Genomic DNA, 17,830 nt, shown 5'->3' with positions numbered 1-17,830 from the left:
TCCCAGAGGAAGTGACATGGGCTGAGTAGGAAGGGTGGTAGGGGACCAGGCAGCAGGAACTGCGCAGGGGGCCCAGGGTTTGGGGGAACATGGGGTGCCCATGCAGGTGTGAGCTGTTCACTGTCAGCCCATGGGGACACCTTACAAGGGTCACTAAAAAGGCCCCAGCGTGTTGCTGCTTTTGAATGAAACATAAAACTGAGCAGAAAATAAGTCAAAACAGCCACACATACACCAGGAATTAATAGCCTGTCACCTCCCCCTAACCTTGGGAAAGGAAGATCATTTCACAGATTCTGATGGAGCGCTGGGAGAGTGCCAAGCACTGTTCTAGCCACAGGGGACACAGCGATGAACAAACGCAACCCTCTTGGGGCTGAGGTTCCGGCTGAATTCCTACTCAGACGACCAGCCCTGCTCCCCATTGGGGCAGTGAAGCCTCAGGGCAGCAGCGACAGCCCATTAGTTCCTGACATCCCCAATTAGGGCCTTTCTCTACCAGAGACAACCGGCAGCACTTGCCCCGGCCTGATGGAGCCCACCTGGGATTTGGGGGTCATAGCATGATCAGCCAGACGCCAAACACCAGGCCCGGCATCTAGAAGACGCCCCGTAAATGGTGACGCCTTTGTGCTTCCGAGGGGGTGGCTAACGCCGAGCTTGGCCCGGAGAAGGGGGTAGGATCGTCGGATTAGACTGTTGCGCCTGGGGAACAAGTAGGGTCGTGTGCGCACACGCCTCCTTCCGGCGGAGGCCCCGCCCACACGCGGCCCGCTGCGCCCGGGACCCTGGTGGAGCACGCTGGCTGCGCCATGCCCCCTCTGGAGGCGATCCGCTACTCGCGGGGCTCGCTGCAGGTCCTCGACCAGCTGCTGCTGCCCCAGCAATGCCGCTACGAGGAGGTGGACTCGGTGCGCCAGGCCTGGGAGGCGATCCGCGCCATGAAGGTGGGGTGCAGCGACGGGGTTGGGGGTGGGGCGTGCCCTCGCCTGGCGCCTCCGACACTCCCATGCCTTTCCTCCAGGTGCGCGGCGCGCCTGCAATCGCGCTCGTGGGGTGCCTCAGCCTGGCCGTGGAGCTGCAGGCCGGAGCTGGGGGGCCGGGACTCGCCGCGCTCGTTGCCTTCGTGCGCGACGCGCTGAGCTTTCTGGTCTCCGCCCGGCCCACCGCCGTCAACATGGCCCGCGCTGCCCGCGACCTGGCCGACGCCGCAGCCCAAGAGGCCGAGCGGGAGGGCGCCACGGAGGAGGCCGTCCGGGAGAGGTAGGGCGCCTTGTGCCAGGCACTGCTCTGAGCAGAGGCTGACTCATTTTTTTCGCACAGCGACCCATTTTACAGATGAGAAGCAGATATGGCGCGCTTAGTCCAAGGCCACACAGGCAGGTCTGGGAGTCCACCCCAGGCCCCAGGAACTTGGGCTCAATCCCATGACTGTGCCTCCCGCGAACATGCCCAGCCCCCGTTGCCCTTGGAGGTCCTTTTCAGTACCACTTCCTTCTGCTGTTTTTTTTGAGGAATTTTGGTTCTTGTCTTACCCGTTCCCTGCCCTCTTCTTTTCCCACTCTCCCCCTCTGCTCCAGCTACATGTTCTTTGACCCCACCAGGCTCGCTCCTGCCCCTGGGCCTTTGCACATGCCATCTCTCTAGAACAGATACCCCTTCTTCAGGTTTAAGGCTTCTGTTTTCCCCACCCCCCATGTTATAGCTCACCCCCTGACTCTGCTGCCTTTTTCTTCACTTCATTATCTGCTCATTTTTGCCTCCCCCACTTGTGTCAGCTCCATAGGGGCAGAGATTTTTGTCTTGGTTACTGCTGGGCCCCCCAGCGCTTCGCACACAGGAGGTGCTCAGTTAACGTGTTGCATGAGCGAATGGAGTGACAGGTGACAAAAGCAGAAGGATCTAGGCCTCACAGCTGTGAGAGGCTTTCAGAAAGAGAGTTGGGCAGGAAGGAGGGGCCAGCCTGGGCCCCGAGGCTGAGAGTCCCTTGTCGGCCCCAGAGTGATCTGCTTCGCTGAAGACATGTTGGAGAAAGACCTCAAGGATAATCGGAGCATTGGAGACCTGGGAGCCCACCACCTCCTGGAGCGGGCAGCCCCCAAGGGCAGCAAGGTGACCGTGCTGACCCACTGTAATACTGGTGCACTGGCCACGGCTGGCTATGGCACAGCCCTGGGTGAGTAAGTGGATGTTCATAGGGATGGGGGAGGGACCCTTTTGGATTCAAAAGAAAGAAACCCAAACCACTTTCCCCACCCCACCCCCAAAATGGAGATAGATTAGTTCTTGTACAGAAACAGGAAGGTGGCTTCAGGTATGGCTGGATCCAGGAGTTCGAAAAATTCACGTTAGGACCCATCTATTCCTGTCCCGGTCCTGCTCCCGGTCCACGGGTCAGCAGAGGGCCCGCCAATGTTCAGATCAGGAGGAAAGGAGCCTATGCCAACAATGCCAGAAGAGACTCCTTATAACTCAGAGCTGCGATGGGGTCACCTGCCCATCCGACATCAACCACTTGATGGACCTGGCCTGAGTGGGCAGAATGTGGATTTCAAGAGAACTGAGGGAAGGGGAGTGGTCCCCCAGGAACAATTGGGGTAGCAGTGACCTGGAGAGGGGGAACTGGGTCCTGGGACTCAAGGCAGCAGATTCCACTTGATCCTAAATTCCCCAGATTTCTCTACCTGCTTGGGTCCCACTTTGGGGCCTGGGGACTGAGGCCCTGGTGGCAAGACATCATTCATTCATTTGCTCAACAAATATTGGCACCTACTCTGTGCCCTACCATTCATGCATGCATTTCTTTATTCACTCAGCATTTATTAAGCACCTACTATGTGTCCCACCATTCATGAGCGCAAGCATTCTTTCATTCACTCAACAGACATTTGTTAAGCATCTACTATTTGCCAGGCACAGTTCTTGGCGCTGGAGAGCCAGCAGTGAACAAAATCTCAGCCAATGGGAAAGGAAAGTAGAAGGAACAGACAAAAGCAAGTCGGTAAATATATATGATGTGTTCGAAGGTGATAAGTACTAAAGAGGAAAAACCGGGAAAGAGTTAGAGGTGTGGGGGTTGCTATGTGAGATGGAAGGATCAGGAAGGACTCACCTGAAGGTGTTCTCTAAGCACACATGCCCTGGACAGAGGGACAGCCAACACCAGGGCCTGGGGATGGGGAGCCTTTGGAGATCTGTGCCCCCAACTGATGGGCCACTACCCTGCCCATCTGTCCCTTTCTGTCTCACCCTGGCCTTTTGGTGAGTTGGGTCCTGCAGGTGTGATCCGCTCGCTGCACAACCTTGGCCGCCTGAAGCAGGTCTTCTGCACGGAGACCCGGCCCTACAACCAGGGGGCCCGGCTGACAGCCTTCGAGCTGGTCTACGAGCAGATTCCCGCCACCCTCATCACCGACAGCATGGCAGCAGCCGCCATGGCTCACCGGGACGTGTCAGGTCAGCAGTGGGGTGCCGGCAGGCAGGGCACCGGCACTCAGGGCTCCGGGCATCCAGGGTCAGGTGATGACCCCCGACATCTTGCTCCCCAGCTGTTGTTGTGGGAGCTGACCGTGTGGTTGCCAATGGTGACACAGCCAACAAGGTGGGCACCTACCAGCTGGCCATCGCCGCCAAGTACCATGGCATCCCCTTCTACGTAGCTGCCCCCAGCTCCTCGTGTGACCTCCGTCTGGAGACGGGCCAGCAGATCGTCATTGAGGAGCGCCCCGGCCAGGAGCTGACCGATGTCAACGGGGTCAGGATTGCAGCACCCGGTAAGCCACCACTCAGCGGGGGTACCAGAATCTGGGCACCTTCAGTTAGGTACCCATCTCCTTCACAGGAGGCAAGCGGCATTTGGGGTGTCATCAGCCTTCTAGGGCACAAGCAACTTCAAATTTAGGCCAATTTTAGAAACAGAAACATGTTGGAAGTCAAATTCAAGGTGAGAATGGCCAACTCAGGAGTTGAGAAACCTTGAGTAAATTGTCTTGCCATTCTCTACCATGGTTTTCTCACCTGAAGAACAAATAAGAATCCTGTTCAGCCAAGTGCCTATGAAGAGACACATATTTTTCAGCCTCCCCATGCTCCCTGGCTGTGCAGCTATGCGCAGGTTGCCTAAGTTCTCTCATCCCTAAGAGCCCCTGTGTTCCTATCTGTAAAAGAGCTGTTATTATGACTTACCTCATAAATCCCAGGGCCTTCAGTGAATTAACCCACATGACCTGGCCTACAGGGACCCTGGCTGGTGTTGCTCAGTGGTTAAGCATCCACCTATGAACCAGGAGCCACAGTTCAATTCTCAAACAGGGCACATGCCCAGGTTTCGGACTTGATCCCCAGTGGGGGTTGTGCAGGAGGCAGCCAATCAATGATTCTCTCTCATTATTGATGTTTCTATCTCTTTCTCTCCCTTTCTCTCTGAAATCAATAAAAATATACATATTTTTAAAATAATAACAGTATACAGCCCAGCCAGTATGGATCAGTGGTGGAACATCGACCCATGAACCAGGAGGTCATGGTTTGATTCCCAGTCAGGGTACATGCCTGGGTTTTGGGCTTAATCCCTAATAGAGGGCATGCAGGAGACAGCCGATTAATGATTCTCATCAATGATGTTTCCAACCCTTCTCTCCCTCCCTTCCTGTCTCTAAAATCAGTAAAAAAAAAAATTTTTTTAAAGAGGGGAGGGTTGTAGCCAGTTTGGCTTAATGGATAGAGCGTCGGTCTGCGGACCAACAGGTCCCAGATTCGATTTCGATCAAGGGCACATAACTTGGTTGCAGGCTCCTCCCCAGCCCAGACTCTCATTGGGGACTCGTGCAGGAGGCAACCAATCAATGTGTTTCTCTCATATCAATGTTTCTCTGTCTTTCTCTTCCACTTTCCCTAAAAACCAATGGAAAAATCCTCGGGTGAGGAGTAACAAGAAAATAAATAACTTAAAAAAAAAAAAAGCTTTAAAAAAACAAAACTATACAGCCCTGGCCATTGTAGCTCAGTTCTTTGGGCGTTGGGCTTTGTCCCATGCACCAAGAGGTCACTGGTTTGATTTCTGGTCGGGGCATGTGCACAGGTTGTGGGTTCAGTCCCCAGTTGGGGCCGGTGTGGGAGGCAGCTAATTGATGTTTTGCTCGCTCATTGATGTTTCTCCCTTTCTCACTCTAAAGTCAATAAAAACATTTTTTTTAAAACAACACTATACAGCCGAAACCGGTTTGGCTCAGTGGATAGAGCACCGGCCTGCGGACTGAAAAGTCCCAGGTTCGATTCCAGTCAAGGGCATGTACCTGGGTTGCGGGCACATCCCCAGTGGGAGATGTGCAGGAGGCAGCTAATCGATGTTTCTCTCTCATCGATGTTTCTAACTCTCTATCTCTCTCCCTTCCTCTCTGTAAAAAATCAATAAAATATATATTTTAAAAAAAAAAAAGTAAACAAGTTTCTAAATAAATAAATAAATAAATAAATAAAAAACACTATACAACTAAGCAGAGGGAAGTCCTAATAGTCTGTTGTTTTCTGTTGTGACTCCTTACCGCTTTTTTTAAAAGGACACATTGATTCTGAAAATTTTTTTCTCCTTTTCTTTTTTGGCGTCCCTGCTTTCCTAGAGGCATAATTAGCGCTGGTCATAGTCCCTAAGACTGTGGAAAGCAGAGTTGACAACCCACACCCACTAAAATAAAACTGGGACAGCAAGACATAAGTGTCGTGGGCAAGGTGCAGTCTGTCGGCCCCGATACTCTGCTCCCGCCAGTGGTCACAGGAATGCAGGCCCCAGGGAAATGGGTCTTCTGTTTTTTCCAAGAGAAGCCTTACATTTTTTAATATATGAAATTTCCCACCTTTTGAAAGGTAGCAGCTAATTCAGTGGACTCAAAACTGTGAGCCTGCCCTAGCTGGTTTCTCAATGGTTAGAGCATCAGCCCTTGGACTGAAGGGTCTCGAGTTCGATAACGGTCAAGGGCGTGTACCTCTGTTGCAGGCTCGATCCCCAGCCCTCAGTCAGTCTCTCACATCCATGTTTCTCTCTCCCTCTGTCTCTCCCGCTCCCTTCTACTTTCTAAAAATTAATGGGGAAAAAATATCCTCAGGTGAGGATTAACAAATAAAACAACTGTGAGCCAGAGAAAAAAGTTACAGGCCACCAGTTTGCAGCCTCTTGTGTAAGAAATTGTGGTCTACGCTGAGTAATTCATTCAGCAAATGTTTTTGAGCCCCTGACTAATGCTAAGTGCTGGGATATAGGAGTGAAAAAAGACACAAAACTCCATGCCCTTATAGAGCTGACAGTTTGGTCAGAGAGACAGACAACAAGATAAATAACACAATTATAGGAAGTAAGGGCTGAGGAGAAATAAACAAGGCAAGGAAGTGTCTGTACAGGGGGTTTAGATAAGATGATCAGAGACCTTCTCACTGAAAAGGTGACATTTGAGCAAAGACTGAAGGAAATGAAACATTGAGTCGTGCATATCTGAGGCAGAGCTTCGAGGCAGAGGGCAGAGCCCATGCAAAGGCCCTGGAGTGGATTCTTGGAGGTTTTTAAAGAGATCTAGGCAAGAGTAGGATGGATATATATAAGACTGAAACCTTCTTAGTAACAATTCAGGAACGGTGTGCAGGGAGGAGTCTAAACTTGTTACTGGGTACCAAAGCCCATGTCTTCGTGCACTTTTGGGGTAAGTATCCTCAGATTCTCAAGAATTCCCTAACTCCAACAACCACCATGGGTGTGGGGGGACAGGTGACAACAACTTGAGAACTTTCACAGAAGCAAATACTTACCTTCTTGCCTCCCTTCTCTCCCCTGTAGGAATTGGGGTTTGGAATCCTGCCTTCGATGTCACCCCCCATGACCTCATCACCGGTGGCATCATCACAGAGCTGGGTGTCTTTACCCCCAAAGAACTCCAGGCAGCCCTAAGTACCACCATCTCCTGAGAGTGGGGACATTAGATGGACCCCAGAAGTAACCAACCCGGCTCTCCATACCCATCCCCCTAGGTTTTATAATAAAATGTATTGAATAGTCTGCCCCAAAGCTGACCTTCCCCCAATTACACTTCTTCCTAGAACAGGGATAGCGGACAGAGTCTTTGCATGGCTCTTATAAGTGCAGCAGCTGGAGATAGGCTACCAAGTTCCTATCCCAGTTCTGCCACTCTTTCTGCTGTGTGATCTCGGCCAAGTCACCTCACCTCTCCATGCTGTGCTTTCCTCATTTATGACATGGGGACAATACCTACGGCCTTCTTAGGTTGCTCTCAGGACTGGAACTAGGGTAACACCTTAGGCACAAAATTTTAAACGGGACACCAAAAAGCTCAGTAACCAAGGTAAATAATACTTTCATGCAGTATTTTTAAAAATCAAAATTAATGCAAGAAAAATACATGAGCCCTAACCGGTTTGGCTCAGTGGATAGAGTGTCAGCCTGCAGACTGAAGGGTCCCAGGTTCGATTCCCGTCAAAGGCATGTACCTTGGTTGCAGGCACATCCCCAGTAGGAGGTGTACAGGAGGCAGCTGATCTATGTTTCTCTCTCATCGATGTTTCTGACTCTATCCCTCTCCCTTCCTCTCTGTAAAAAATCAAAATATATTTTTTTAAAATCCTTATAAAAAAAAAGAAAGAAAAACACTTGAACAAAATACCAAGATACTAAATAGAATGGAAGCCTACCTTTGCACACCTTGACCTTAACCTCTGATACCAGTCCTTGTCCCAATAAAAATTTACAACATCAGACCACCCATCTACAAGCAGTAGTTTCACGGCTTGATTTTTTAAAATATTAAAATGTTACTTTTAAATGTTGAAAACACTATCTTCATTACAGAGTTTTGGGTACCCTTAAATTTTGTTTCTCTCTCCCTCTGTCTCTCCCGCTCCCTTCTACTTTCTAAAAATTAATGGGGAAAAAATATCCTCAGGTGAGGATTAACAAATAAAACAACTGTGAGCCAGAGAAAAAAGTTAAGCACCGGTAAGTGCCTAACACCTCATTTTTGTTCTGGACTGAATTTTACATACGAAGAGCATAAAACTATACGTTTTACAAAGCATGAGCGCCCAATGACTATTAGTTTGTCATTGTAACCTTTCCTTTCAAGTTTTGTCAATAAAGAACCGTCTTTGTCAGAAAGCCAACTCTTTGCCACGTTGTTTCCCATGCGCCCTTGCGCGTCCTGGCCCCAGTGTATCCCATCATGCCCTGCGTCTTCCGGTAACAATTGTCAGCCCGGCTTTTTCCTGCGCACGTTCCGTCATGGCGCAGGGGCAGCGCAAGTTCCAGGCGCAGAAGCCGGCCAAGAGCAAGGCGGCGGCTGCGGCTTCGGAGCGCAGCCGGGGCCCGAGGAAGGGAGGTGAGGAGCGGTCCGGGGGCTGCGCGGAGTGGGCGGGGTGGGCCTGGGCGCCCTGACCTCACGCGAGTGTGTCTCCCCCAGGTCGTGTGATCGCCCCCAAGAAGGCGCGCGTTGTGCAACAGCGAAAGCTCAAGAAGGTGAGCGGGGGCGTGCGGGGGCCGAGGGATGGCGCTTGGAGGTCGGTGCAGGGAGGGGTCCGGGGATGAAGTCAGGGTCCGGGGGTGGATCCTGGAGAATTCCCGACTCAGCCTCCCGCGTGCGGTGCGTACAGGACCATCGCCTGTTATTGCACGGGCCTCTCAGCGGTCGCCACCCGGTGGTCCGCGCGGTCTGAAAGGTTGGCGACCGCAGGTTTAAGGAAACCTTTGGAGCAGCGGTCGCCAACGTCGAAGCACGGCCTGGCGCGCGGAACGTGTTCCACACTCACTCAGCTGCTTTGGTGGTTACTGTGCTCTCATGGAGCTCGGGGGGGGGGGGGGGGGGGCGCATGGGAACCGAGTTGAAAACCCCAGCTGTGCGCGAAGGCGGTGCTGGAGGCAAATCGAGGTCCATGGGTAATACAGTGGAACCTCGGTTCTCGAACTTAATTTGTTCAAGAAGCGATTCGTTCGAAGACCCAATCGTTTTGCCCCCATTAGAAATCATGTAAATGTAATCCATTCCAGACCCGCAAATGATTCCCTTTTTTTTAAACCTTTCTTATATATAGTATACGTCTAATGTATTGTTTAATGTATAATTTAAACACTTTTTTCTTAAGTTTACGGAACCACCCCCTACTGACCTTAAATCACGTCAGCATTCATTCCAGGGTGTCTTTCAGGTCAGCATCCGGCATCGGATCTTGTTCATGTGTCCCTGTCTCTGAAACGCTGTCAGTGGCCAACTGCTTTTCCTTTATCCAAAGCAACAGTTTTCCTGCCTCAGTTGCCTGTGATCATTGCTTCTTTCACACCCTTAGCAACATTAGCACTCTGGATGACCTCTTTGTGTTTTAAAATTGTGCTAATCGTCCTTTTCGCCGCCAACAAAAGCACTTTCTCCTTTGGGTATTGTCTGAGAGGCTTGAAAGGGTTGTCTGGTCCAAAACCGAGAAGTTTTTTCTGTGATCTTGGTTGAGGACCGAATTGTCCAAGATCGGAGACATTCGAGAACCAAGGTTTGGCTGTATTTGTTCACCATGAGCCTCTTACCTGTGAAACAGAGTTGTAAGGATTCAGGGCCAGAGGGCACCTGTAGGGCGCTGAGAACAGCACAGGCACAAAGAAACATTAGCTGTGTTGGTTATTGTCATTTCTAGGGTTAAGCTTAAGAAGTTACAGAAAATTAAAACTGATTTTGGTGGAGTCAGATCTGATTTGGGGTTGTTTTCCACACTAACTACTAGTGTGTAACCTTCATCAAATTGTTTCGTTTCCCCAGAGCCTCGGTTTTCTCAGACCTGGGTCCCCCGCAGCCTGCTTACCTCCAGTCTTCATTTAGGAAGAGTCTGTCCTACCAAATTTCAAAATATTCGGGATCATCCTGGATCTCCCCCTCACCCTCTCCTCCCTGATCTGGCCCCCTCATCCCCCATAGCAGCCAGAGGGCGCCTGTGAGCACTTAAAAGTCAGATCGTGTTGCTTTATCTGCTCAGGACCCTGGTGGCTCTACCTCATTGAGGGGGGGTTGGGGGGGGCGGAGAACCAAGTCCTCCACAAAGCCCTATACACTATGCCCCCCTCTCACGTCCCTGCCCTCTCCCACTCTCCCCCTTGCTCCCTCCAGCCTCACTGGCCCTTTAACTGCTCCTTGTCGCAGTTCAACTTTGCCCTGGCTGTTTCTTCTGCCCCAGAATCCACATGGCTCCCTTCCTCTGAGTCAGGTCTGACTGCAAGTGTTGCTTCTGAGCAGCTTGTTCCTGATGGCAGCCCACAGCTCCTCCCCACACACACACTCACTCGCCCTTATTTTCTTTTCTCTGTAACACCTCTTACCATTTCTCATCGTTCAACAGTTTAACGTAATGTAACAATGGCATTTACATTGTCCCCACACATGCACCGAATGTCAGCTGCTGAAGGCAGAGGTTCTCCTGTGACCTGTTTGTTGTTGTGTCTCCCGTGCCCTGGCATGCGGTGCTGGCTGTGGCGATCGTGGTCATTGGAGTTCATACAGGCAGGGCAAGGGGATGGTTTGGGGAATGTGATTAAACCACCAGTTTTGGACCCAGACACACTTGGCTTCTAACCCCTGTGCCTTTACTTGCTCACATCCCTGTCTCAGAGCCCCAGTTCCCCATGTGCAAAGCGGAGATGACATGGGACAGGAAGGACTGTCCATGGACTGAGACCAGAGACTCTAGGCATGCCAGGGTCCAGTCACCCCTCACGTGGTTTGCGAACCCTGGGCAACTGCCTCCTCACTGCAGGAGCCTCGATTTCCCCTTCAGTGAAATGGGAGTGAGCAGAAGTTTGGAAGCTGAGGTCCAGGGATGAGAAAGGGTTTTGTGTGTGTGTAACACCACAAAGAGTGTGGGTCAAAAGCAGGACTTAGACCACAGCCTCCAGACTCTCAGGTGTTGCTTCAGGGGGCGGGGTGTCACTGATCCAGCCCCAGGTCAGGCCCTCCCTCACTCCCTCGGCCTCAGATCCCAGTCTCATTGCCCCTCGGTTGCCCCTTCAGGACCTGGAGGTCGGGATCCGGAAGAAGATTGAACATGATGTGGTGATGAAAGCCAGCACCAGCCTGCCCAAGAAGCTGGCGCTGCTGAAAGCCCCCGCCAAGAAGAAGTAGGCAGCCTCTTCCTCCACCAAGACACGTTCCTAAGGACGCAGCCCCTGCCTCCATTCTCAGACCTCTGCAGGGGACTCACAGGCAGCACCATGGACAGAAGGAGCCCTGCTCCCCAGAGCCTTTGGACTCGGGGTGGGAGCAGCTGGCCTGTGAGCAGGTGACCAGCGCATCTGTAGTGCATGGGTCAGTTTCCCAGGTGCCAAGAATTCAGCAGTGGCCTTGAGGAAATGTTCACCAACTTCTTGTACCATCCTCCCTCAGTTTCTGTGTCCGCTGGTTTAATCGGAGCAATAAACCTGGCTTTGTCATTCCTCTTGCAGTCACAGGCTCTGTGAGCAGGCCAGGGCCAGAGGCCAGGCGCACTGACCTGGTCAGCCTCCGCCATGTCTTCAGGAGACCAACCACACGCTCAGGGAGGGGTGATTGACCTTCTTCACGTCCATCCTGGGAGCTTATGGAGAATCTTCCTCCAACCCCAGGCGACTCACTTACCTCCTTACCTGCCTAGGTCACCCCTCTGCCTGGTACATGGTACAAGCCAGGAGATATGGGAGCCATTTTCCCATCTGTAGGACAGGTGTTGATTAAACCAGAATGCACTTGTGAACTGCACAGCCACCTCTATCTATTAAAATAAAGTCAAAATATCTAGTATGTCTATGGCCCAGGCATTGTTCTAGTGCTTTCTGCGCATCACTTCATCCCAAGTTGGGTTGGGTTAACACTCCAGAGCCAGTACTTGAACCCCGCCACTAGCTGAGTCCCAGTGTGTGCTCAGCTGACCATCCCCCACCTCTCTTCCCACACCAAGATTTTCTTCTGCTTCCATCCTGAGCAGCCCCTTCCCCAAATCCTCACTCGAGTCTGCTGCCGGGAACTCTGGCCTGGTGTCCGCTCTGCTCTCCCTCCGTTGGGGGTGAGCGGGAGGTCTCAGCACAGTGACCAGGCTGGGCCCAAGGAAACCAAACTGGAAAGTCCTTCAATTCAGGCTCTGCTACCACAGCTCTCAAGTCTTTGAGATGTAAAGTAGGGTTTTTTGTGCGTGAAATTGCTCTCCCAGCTTTTGTGTATGTGCATGTGGTTAAAACACATAAAATTAACATTTAAAAGTATGCAATTCAGTGGCATTTTGTGCATTCACATTGTTTTTGGGACTAAAAACTTACCACTGAAAAGATGACCTATCCCCAGTAGCTGTCACTGCCTGTTCCTTGGCAGCCACTGATTTGCTTTCTGTCTCTCTAGGTCAGTGGTTCTCAACCTTGGCTGCACATGAGAATCACCTGGGAATCTTGTTAAAATTCTGATTTCTGGGCCCCATCCTCCGGAAATTCTGTTTCTTTGTTATGGGGTGGGGCCACAACATTAGTAACAAAGAAACAGAATTTCCGGAGGATGGGGCCCAGAAATCAGGATTTTAACAAGATTCCCAGGTGATTCTCATGTGCAGCCAAGGTTGAGAACCACTGCTCTAGGTGTTTGTTAAATGAAGGAATTATTTCTGCAAAGAAAAAACTTATTTGTTTTTTAATTCTCACGTGAGGATATTTTTCCATTGGTTTTTAGAGAGTGGAAGAGAGAGAAATATTGATGTGAAAGAAGCACATCGATTGGTGGCCTCCTGCAAGCGCCTTGACCAGGAAGGGCCCAGGCCGGGAAGGAGCCTGCAACCGAGGTATGTGCCCTTGACCGGAATCGGACCCGGGACCCTTTGGTCCGCAGGCTGACGCTTTATCCACTGAGCCAAACCTGCTAGGGCCTGCAAAGAAAATTTTGCAGTTTCAGTGACTCAGTTACCATCACTTAGTGCATCATCTCTATACAACACACCCTCCCTGGCTGTCTGATTCATAGTATTAGCATTTTCTTTGAAAGATTTTACTGCTCTAAATTGTAAACAGCTGATAGTAATAGCAAAACACTCTTATCTGAAGACTTGCAAATTCCAGCCCTTCCAACAGAGGTTCCATTGACAGTCCTCCCTAGTGGTAAAATCAATTTGCCTCCATATGTATAACATAACATCTGCCTGGATCCCACGTGAGTTCCATAAAAATGTTAACACAGCCCTAACCGGTTTGGCTCAGTGGATAGAGAGCGTCAGCCTGTGGACTGAAAGGACCCAGGTTCGATTCCAGTCAAGGGCATGTACCTTGGTTTTGGGCACATCCCCAGTGGGGGGGCGTGCAGGAGGCAGCTGATCGATGTTTCTCTCTCATCGATGTTTCTAACTCTCTATCCCTCTCCCTTCCTCTGTAAAAAATCAATAAAATATATTTTTAAAAAAATGTTAACACATTCATTTTTAAAAATATATTTTTATTGATTTCAGAAAGGAAGGGAGAGGAAGAGAGAGATTAAAAACATCCATGATGAGAATCACTCATCAGCTGCCTCCTGCACGCCTCCTACTGGGGATTGAGCCCGCAACCCCGGCATGTGCCCCTGACTGGAATCAAACCCGGGACCTTTTAGTCCACAGGCCGACACTATCTACTGAGCCAAACCGGCTACGGCACATGTTCATTTTTATATGTAAGAGTAGATTTCACCCTCCTGAAAATTAACTTTTCTCCAGAATCTCCAAAGATCAATGGCTGGGACAGGATGAGCTTTGGGCAAGGAATGTCATTCAGGTGTGACAGGTATGGGGTCTGGAATGTCAACCCACTTGTTTCCCCATTACCCCACCCCTCAGACTCCCCTAATAGGCACATTTTTCCCTGCAGCCACTGCCCTCCCTGACTTTTCCTTCGATCCTTTCACTGGCCCACAAACCTCCCATTAATACTGGAGCCAAGAGCCCCAGACTTTGGAAAATCCCAGACCTTTCCTTCTATGCCAATTTCTGCCACTTCCTGTCTGTGACCAAGTCCCTTCACCTCTCTGAGCCTCAGTTTCCCCATCTGTTAAATGGGATCCTGAGAATGGAGAATTCAGGAGCCTTAAGGCCATGGGACTTGCAGGTGTGAATATTAGCTGCCCTTGTGTCCTGCGGGGCAGACGGGAGCCCAAGTCCCACCTCTAGGCCTGTCCCTCCGGGCCTCTCCCCAGACACAGGGCAGCCATTAAATGTGGCTTTTCAGACACAATTATTCTTCCCCAAGCCTTTTTCTCTTCCCTGCCTCCACCTTCCCCCTCTGCCTGAATGACCATTTTTCCTGGCAGGGCCCTGACACTTTGCCCATGAACTTGTGTTCTAAAAGGAAAGAAAAAAAAATGTAAGAAGCAAATCTTGCCAGCTGGGCAGGCCAGAGGGGCTGTGGGGACCAGGAAGTGAAACTGCCCCGGCTGGTTTCCTGCCTGAGTCAACAGGGGCATGGGGGTGCACAGGGGCCGGGCAAAGGGAGCGATCCTCAGAAAATTAGGGTGGGGGTGGCCACAGCTAGGGACTTTGTTCTCCCTCATCTGAGCCTCCAGGGTTGTCCCATTTCCCGTGAGTCTTGAGGACACGTGGGTTTGGGGTCAGGAGCTGTGGATGCCTAGACAGTGAGCTCACAGCCGGCTGGGGAAATAAAAGTGGCTTCTATTTCACTGAAACCCCAGCTCGCTGGCTGCCCTGGGAAAAGGACCACAAGGGTAGCTGGAATCCCCTTCCCAACTTCTTTCCTAAGAGGGCAGACTTGAAATGGGCCTAGTGACTTCCTCCTGGGGGCACCCTCATCTTCCCAAGGGCCTTTCTGACCTCACACATTCTTCTAGGATCACTGTGTGGCCTTGAGCAACTTTCTGACCCGCTCTGGGCCTCATTCCCCTTATCTGTAAAATCAGGGGATCAGAATAGAATCTTGGTTGTTGGGGTCCAGCCCCAACAGGTCCAGGGGTTCCCAAAGGTGTGGATGGAGTCGGCGAAGAAGGAATGACACGGAGGCAGCGTTCAGTTGATCATCATAGCCAGGTTTTGTGGGGGGGTTTTTCAGTTGATCAGCATGGTTGGGTTCTCTTTTATTTGTCCTCTTACATCTGTATTTATACCATTTGATCCTGTAAGCATGCCTCTATAATCACATCATGGTATTGAAAGGGCAAGGGCTATGCCCTCCATCTTGCCTGTATCCTCCATGTTGGGGCCACGTGCGGCCTTCTTCCCAGAAGCCCAGGCCTCTGCAGGCCACGCCCGGGATTTTAAACTAACCAATGACAATCAAGGGAAGTGCGCGCCATAGATATGACCACATCCTGCGTAACAGGACCCGGCTTGCGCCTGGCCAATCGGCAGAGCACAGTCCATTCTCCTCCCCTCTTTGTCTGTAAAGTATATAATGTGTGTTTAAACTCTTGATCGGGGCTCACAGCCACTGCTCTGTGCTCAGAGTAAGCTGTGAGTCCCAGCATGCTGGTATCAATAAACCCTTTGCTTTTTGCATGAGATCGTCTCTTGGTGCTCTGTGAGTGCGGCTGGCGTTCCGGGCGTAACAGTATGTTTTGGGTAACCTTCTACAGTTCCTAGTTTCATTTCCATAATCCTGTCTCTATCTAGTCCTGTTGAGTTTAGTCCTGTCTAGGTTAATCTCTGTGTTCTATTACAAGGGCTATTCCAAGGTCACTGCTCTACTGATAGGCTACAAGGAAGTGACTGAAGGAGATTATCCTATCCAGTAAAGGTTATGTCCTCCCAGCCTCGCTGCTTGCCTTCCCTGGGACTGCCCTGTGTCGGTGGGTCTCCAGGGGTATAGGCTTTGGTGCTTTCCCTAGTGGGCAGACCCCTGGGAATGTGGGCCCAACAAGTCCCAAATTTATTGCCAACAGTCTTAGTCCAAGTTCTTCATAAGTCCTTACTCAGGGAGGTGGCCCTGGCTAGAACACGTAGCGCTAAGAAGGGGAGCGAACATATTAAGAACAGTATGCCAGGTCCCTTGAAACATATGTTGTATAGATGTTTCTTCCCTGCAGCGACTATGTCAAGCAACAAGGATGGACCGGCTTCCGGCAAATTCCGCCATTTTTATTTTTTAAATGACAGCACGTGTAAATCAGCGGCCACCTCTCGAATTGGGTTGTTTAAGACTCGAAGAAGACTGGTCCAACAGGTCAGTCCAAGGCTTAACCCTATAGCCCTAACTGGTTTGGCTCAGTGGATAGAGCGTCAGCCTGCGGACTCAAGGGTCCCAGGTTCGATTCCGGTCAAGGGCATGTACCTTGGTTGTGGGCACATCCCCAGTAGGAGGTGTGCAGGAGGCAGCTGATCAATGTTTCTCTCTCATCGATGTTTCTAACTCTCTATCCCTCTCCCTTCCTCTCTGTAAAAAAATCAATAAAATATATTTAAAAAAAAAAAAAAAAAAAAGGCTTAACCCTATAACGGCTCCCCACACTTGGTATATGCCAAACTCGGTGCATTTGGTCCCCAGCCAATGTGACAGGATCTGCTCACCCTCCCAGGCTTCTATCCTGGCCCTAGCCTTTCTGCTAGGGACATTGGGCAGGTTACCTGATCTTTCTGTGCCTCTGTTTGGTCACCCAGAAGATGGGAATGATGACAAATTAGTATCTATTGTTAGAGAATAAAATAAAACATCTCTACTCTGTGATAACAGATTCTCAGTTCCTCCTAAACATCCTCTCTTCCACTGGCAGGGAGTGACTTCTCTGGTTCAGCATCCTGGGATGCCCACTGAAGCATCCTCAGTGAAAGGGACCTGGGCTTACTGGCACCACCACATACCAGATGCTGAAGGGGGTGGGGTGGCCAGGAAAAGCTGGACCTGGGTCGTTTTCCACCTGAAACAGTCTTTGTGAAGGTCTCCCTTCCTCTCTCCTACCCGTTACTACTTCCTCAGGGGTCTCTTTTTCAATCCTTTGCAGGAAAGGGATGCTCCACTAAGTCTAGGTTTTCCCAGTCTGGATGAGCTCAGGCCAGGACTCCAACTCTCCAAGCCTCCGTTTCTTCGTCTGAGAAACAGAGACAACTCTCCCCACTTGTAGCTCTCTTGGAAGGCTTAAATGTGGCAACATACCTGAATAGCTAGAGCAGTCAGTCAGTCCACTGTTATTATTATTCAGGAAATTTTCCTGTATTTTTTCAGTCCACTATTATTATTGTTTCTGTTGTCATTATGGTGGGCTGTGGTTTCCCAAGGCCACAGTTATCGAATAGAAATTACAATGCAAGTTGCATGTGTAACTTTTTTTTAATATTTTTTATTGATTTTTTACAGAGAGGAAGGGAGAGGGATAGAGAGTTAGAAACATCGATGAGAGAGAAACATCAATCAGCTGCCTCCTGCACGCCCCCTACTGGGGATGTGCCCGCAACCAAGGTACATGCCCTTGACCGGAATCGAACCTGGGACCCTTCAGGCCGACGCTCCATCCACTGAGCCAAACTGGTCAGGGCGCATGTGTAACTTTAAATGTCCTGACACCACATAGGATGGAACAGAATAGCATGGGATGGGATGGAATAATAAAATAAAATTAAACAGGTGGAATTAATTTTAATGTTTTTAAAATATATTTTTTATTGCTTTTAGAGAGGAAAGGAGAGGGAGAGAGAGAGAGAGAAACATCAATGATGAGAGAGAATCAACCGACTGGCCACCTCCTGCACATCCCCCACTGGGGACGGAGCCCACAACCCAGGCATGTGCCCTTGACCAGAATCGAACCTGGGACCCTTCAGTCCGCAGGCCAATTCTTCATCCACTGAACCAAACAGGCTAGGGCTTAATAATGTATTT

The 17,830-nt window shown here is 50.5% G+C and overlaps 2 protein-coding genes across 2 annotated transcripts; both read left to right on the top strand.

The window, feature by feature from the left end:
• Nucleotides 1-756: 756 nt before the first annotated feature.
• Nucleotides 757-7,772, top strand: MRI1 (methylthioribose-1-phosphate isomerase 1). The gene is given in 7 exon segments (XM_070416198.1): nt 757-947; nt 1,025-1,263; nt 2,001-2,176; nt 3,280-3,456; nt 3,549-3,773; nt 6,824-6,946; nt 6,949-7,772. Coding segments are annotated over 7 exon segments (1,110 nt in total). The 5' UTR covers nt 757-812; the 3' UTR covers nt 6,984-7,772.
• Nucleotides 7,773-8,228: 456 nt separating this feature from the next.
• Nucleotides 8,229-11,462, top strand: CUNH19orf53 (chromosome unknown C19orf53 homolog). The gene is made up of 3 exons (XM_070416199.1): nt 8,229-8,375; nt 8,457-8,512; nt 11,040-11,462. The coding sequence occupies exons 1-3, from the start codon at nt 8,279-8,281 to the stop codon at nt 11,148-11,150; spliced, it is 264 nt and encodes an 87-aa protein (XP_070272300.1). The 5' UTR covers nt 8,229-8,278; the 3' UTR covers nt 11,151-11,462.
• Nucleotides 11,463-17,830: the final 6,368 nt, after the last annotated feature.

Source organism: Myotis yumanensis, unplaced genomic scaffold (genome assembly GCF_028538775.1).
Source record: "Myotis yumanensis isolate MYYU_CA2020_CCGP unplaced genomic scaffold, mMyoYum1.0.hap1 SCAF_5, whole genome shotgun sequence".
NCBI classification, from domain to species: domain Eukaryota; kingdom Metazoa; phylum Chordata; class Mammalia; order Chiroptera; family Vespertilionidae; genus Myotis; species Myotis yumanensis.
This window is presented reverse-complemented; position numbering and strand designations above follow the sequence as displayed.

Coding starts and splice junctions, on each gene's coding strand:
- CUNH19orf53 (XM_070416199.1), top strand. CDS start 8,279: ATGGCGCAGGGGCAGCGCAAGTTCCAGGCGCAGAAGCCGGCCAAGAGC. Junction 8,376..8,456: donor CCGGGGCCCGAGGAAGGGAG/GTGAGGAGCGGT, acceptor TGTCTCCCCCAG/GTCGTGTGATCGCCCCCAAG. Junction 8,513..11,039: donor AACAGCGAAAGCTCAAGAAG/GTGAGCGGGGGC, acceptor TTGCCCCTTCAG/GACCTGGAGGTCGGGATCCG.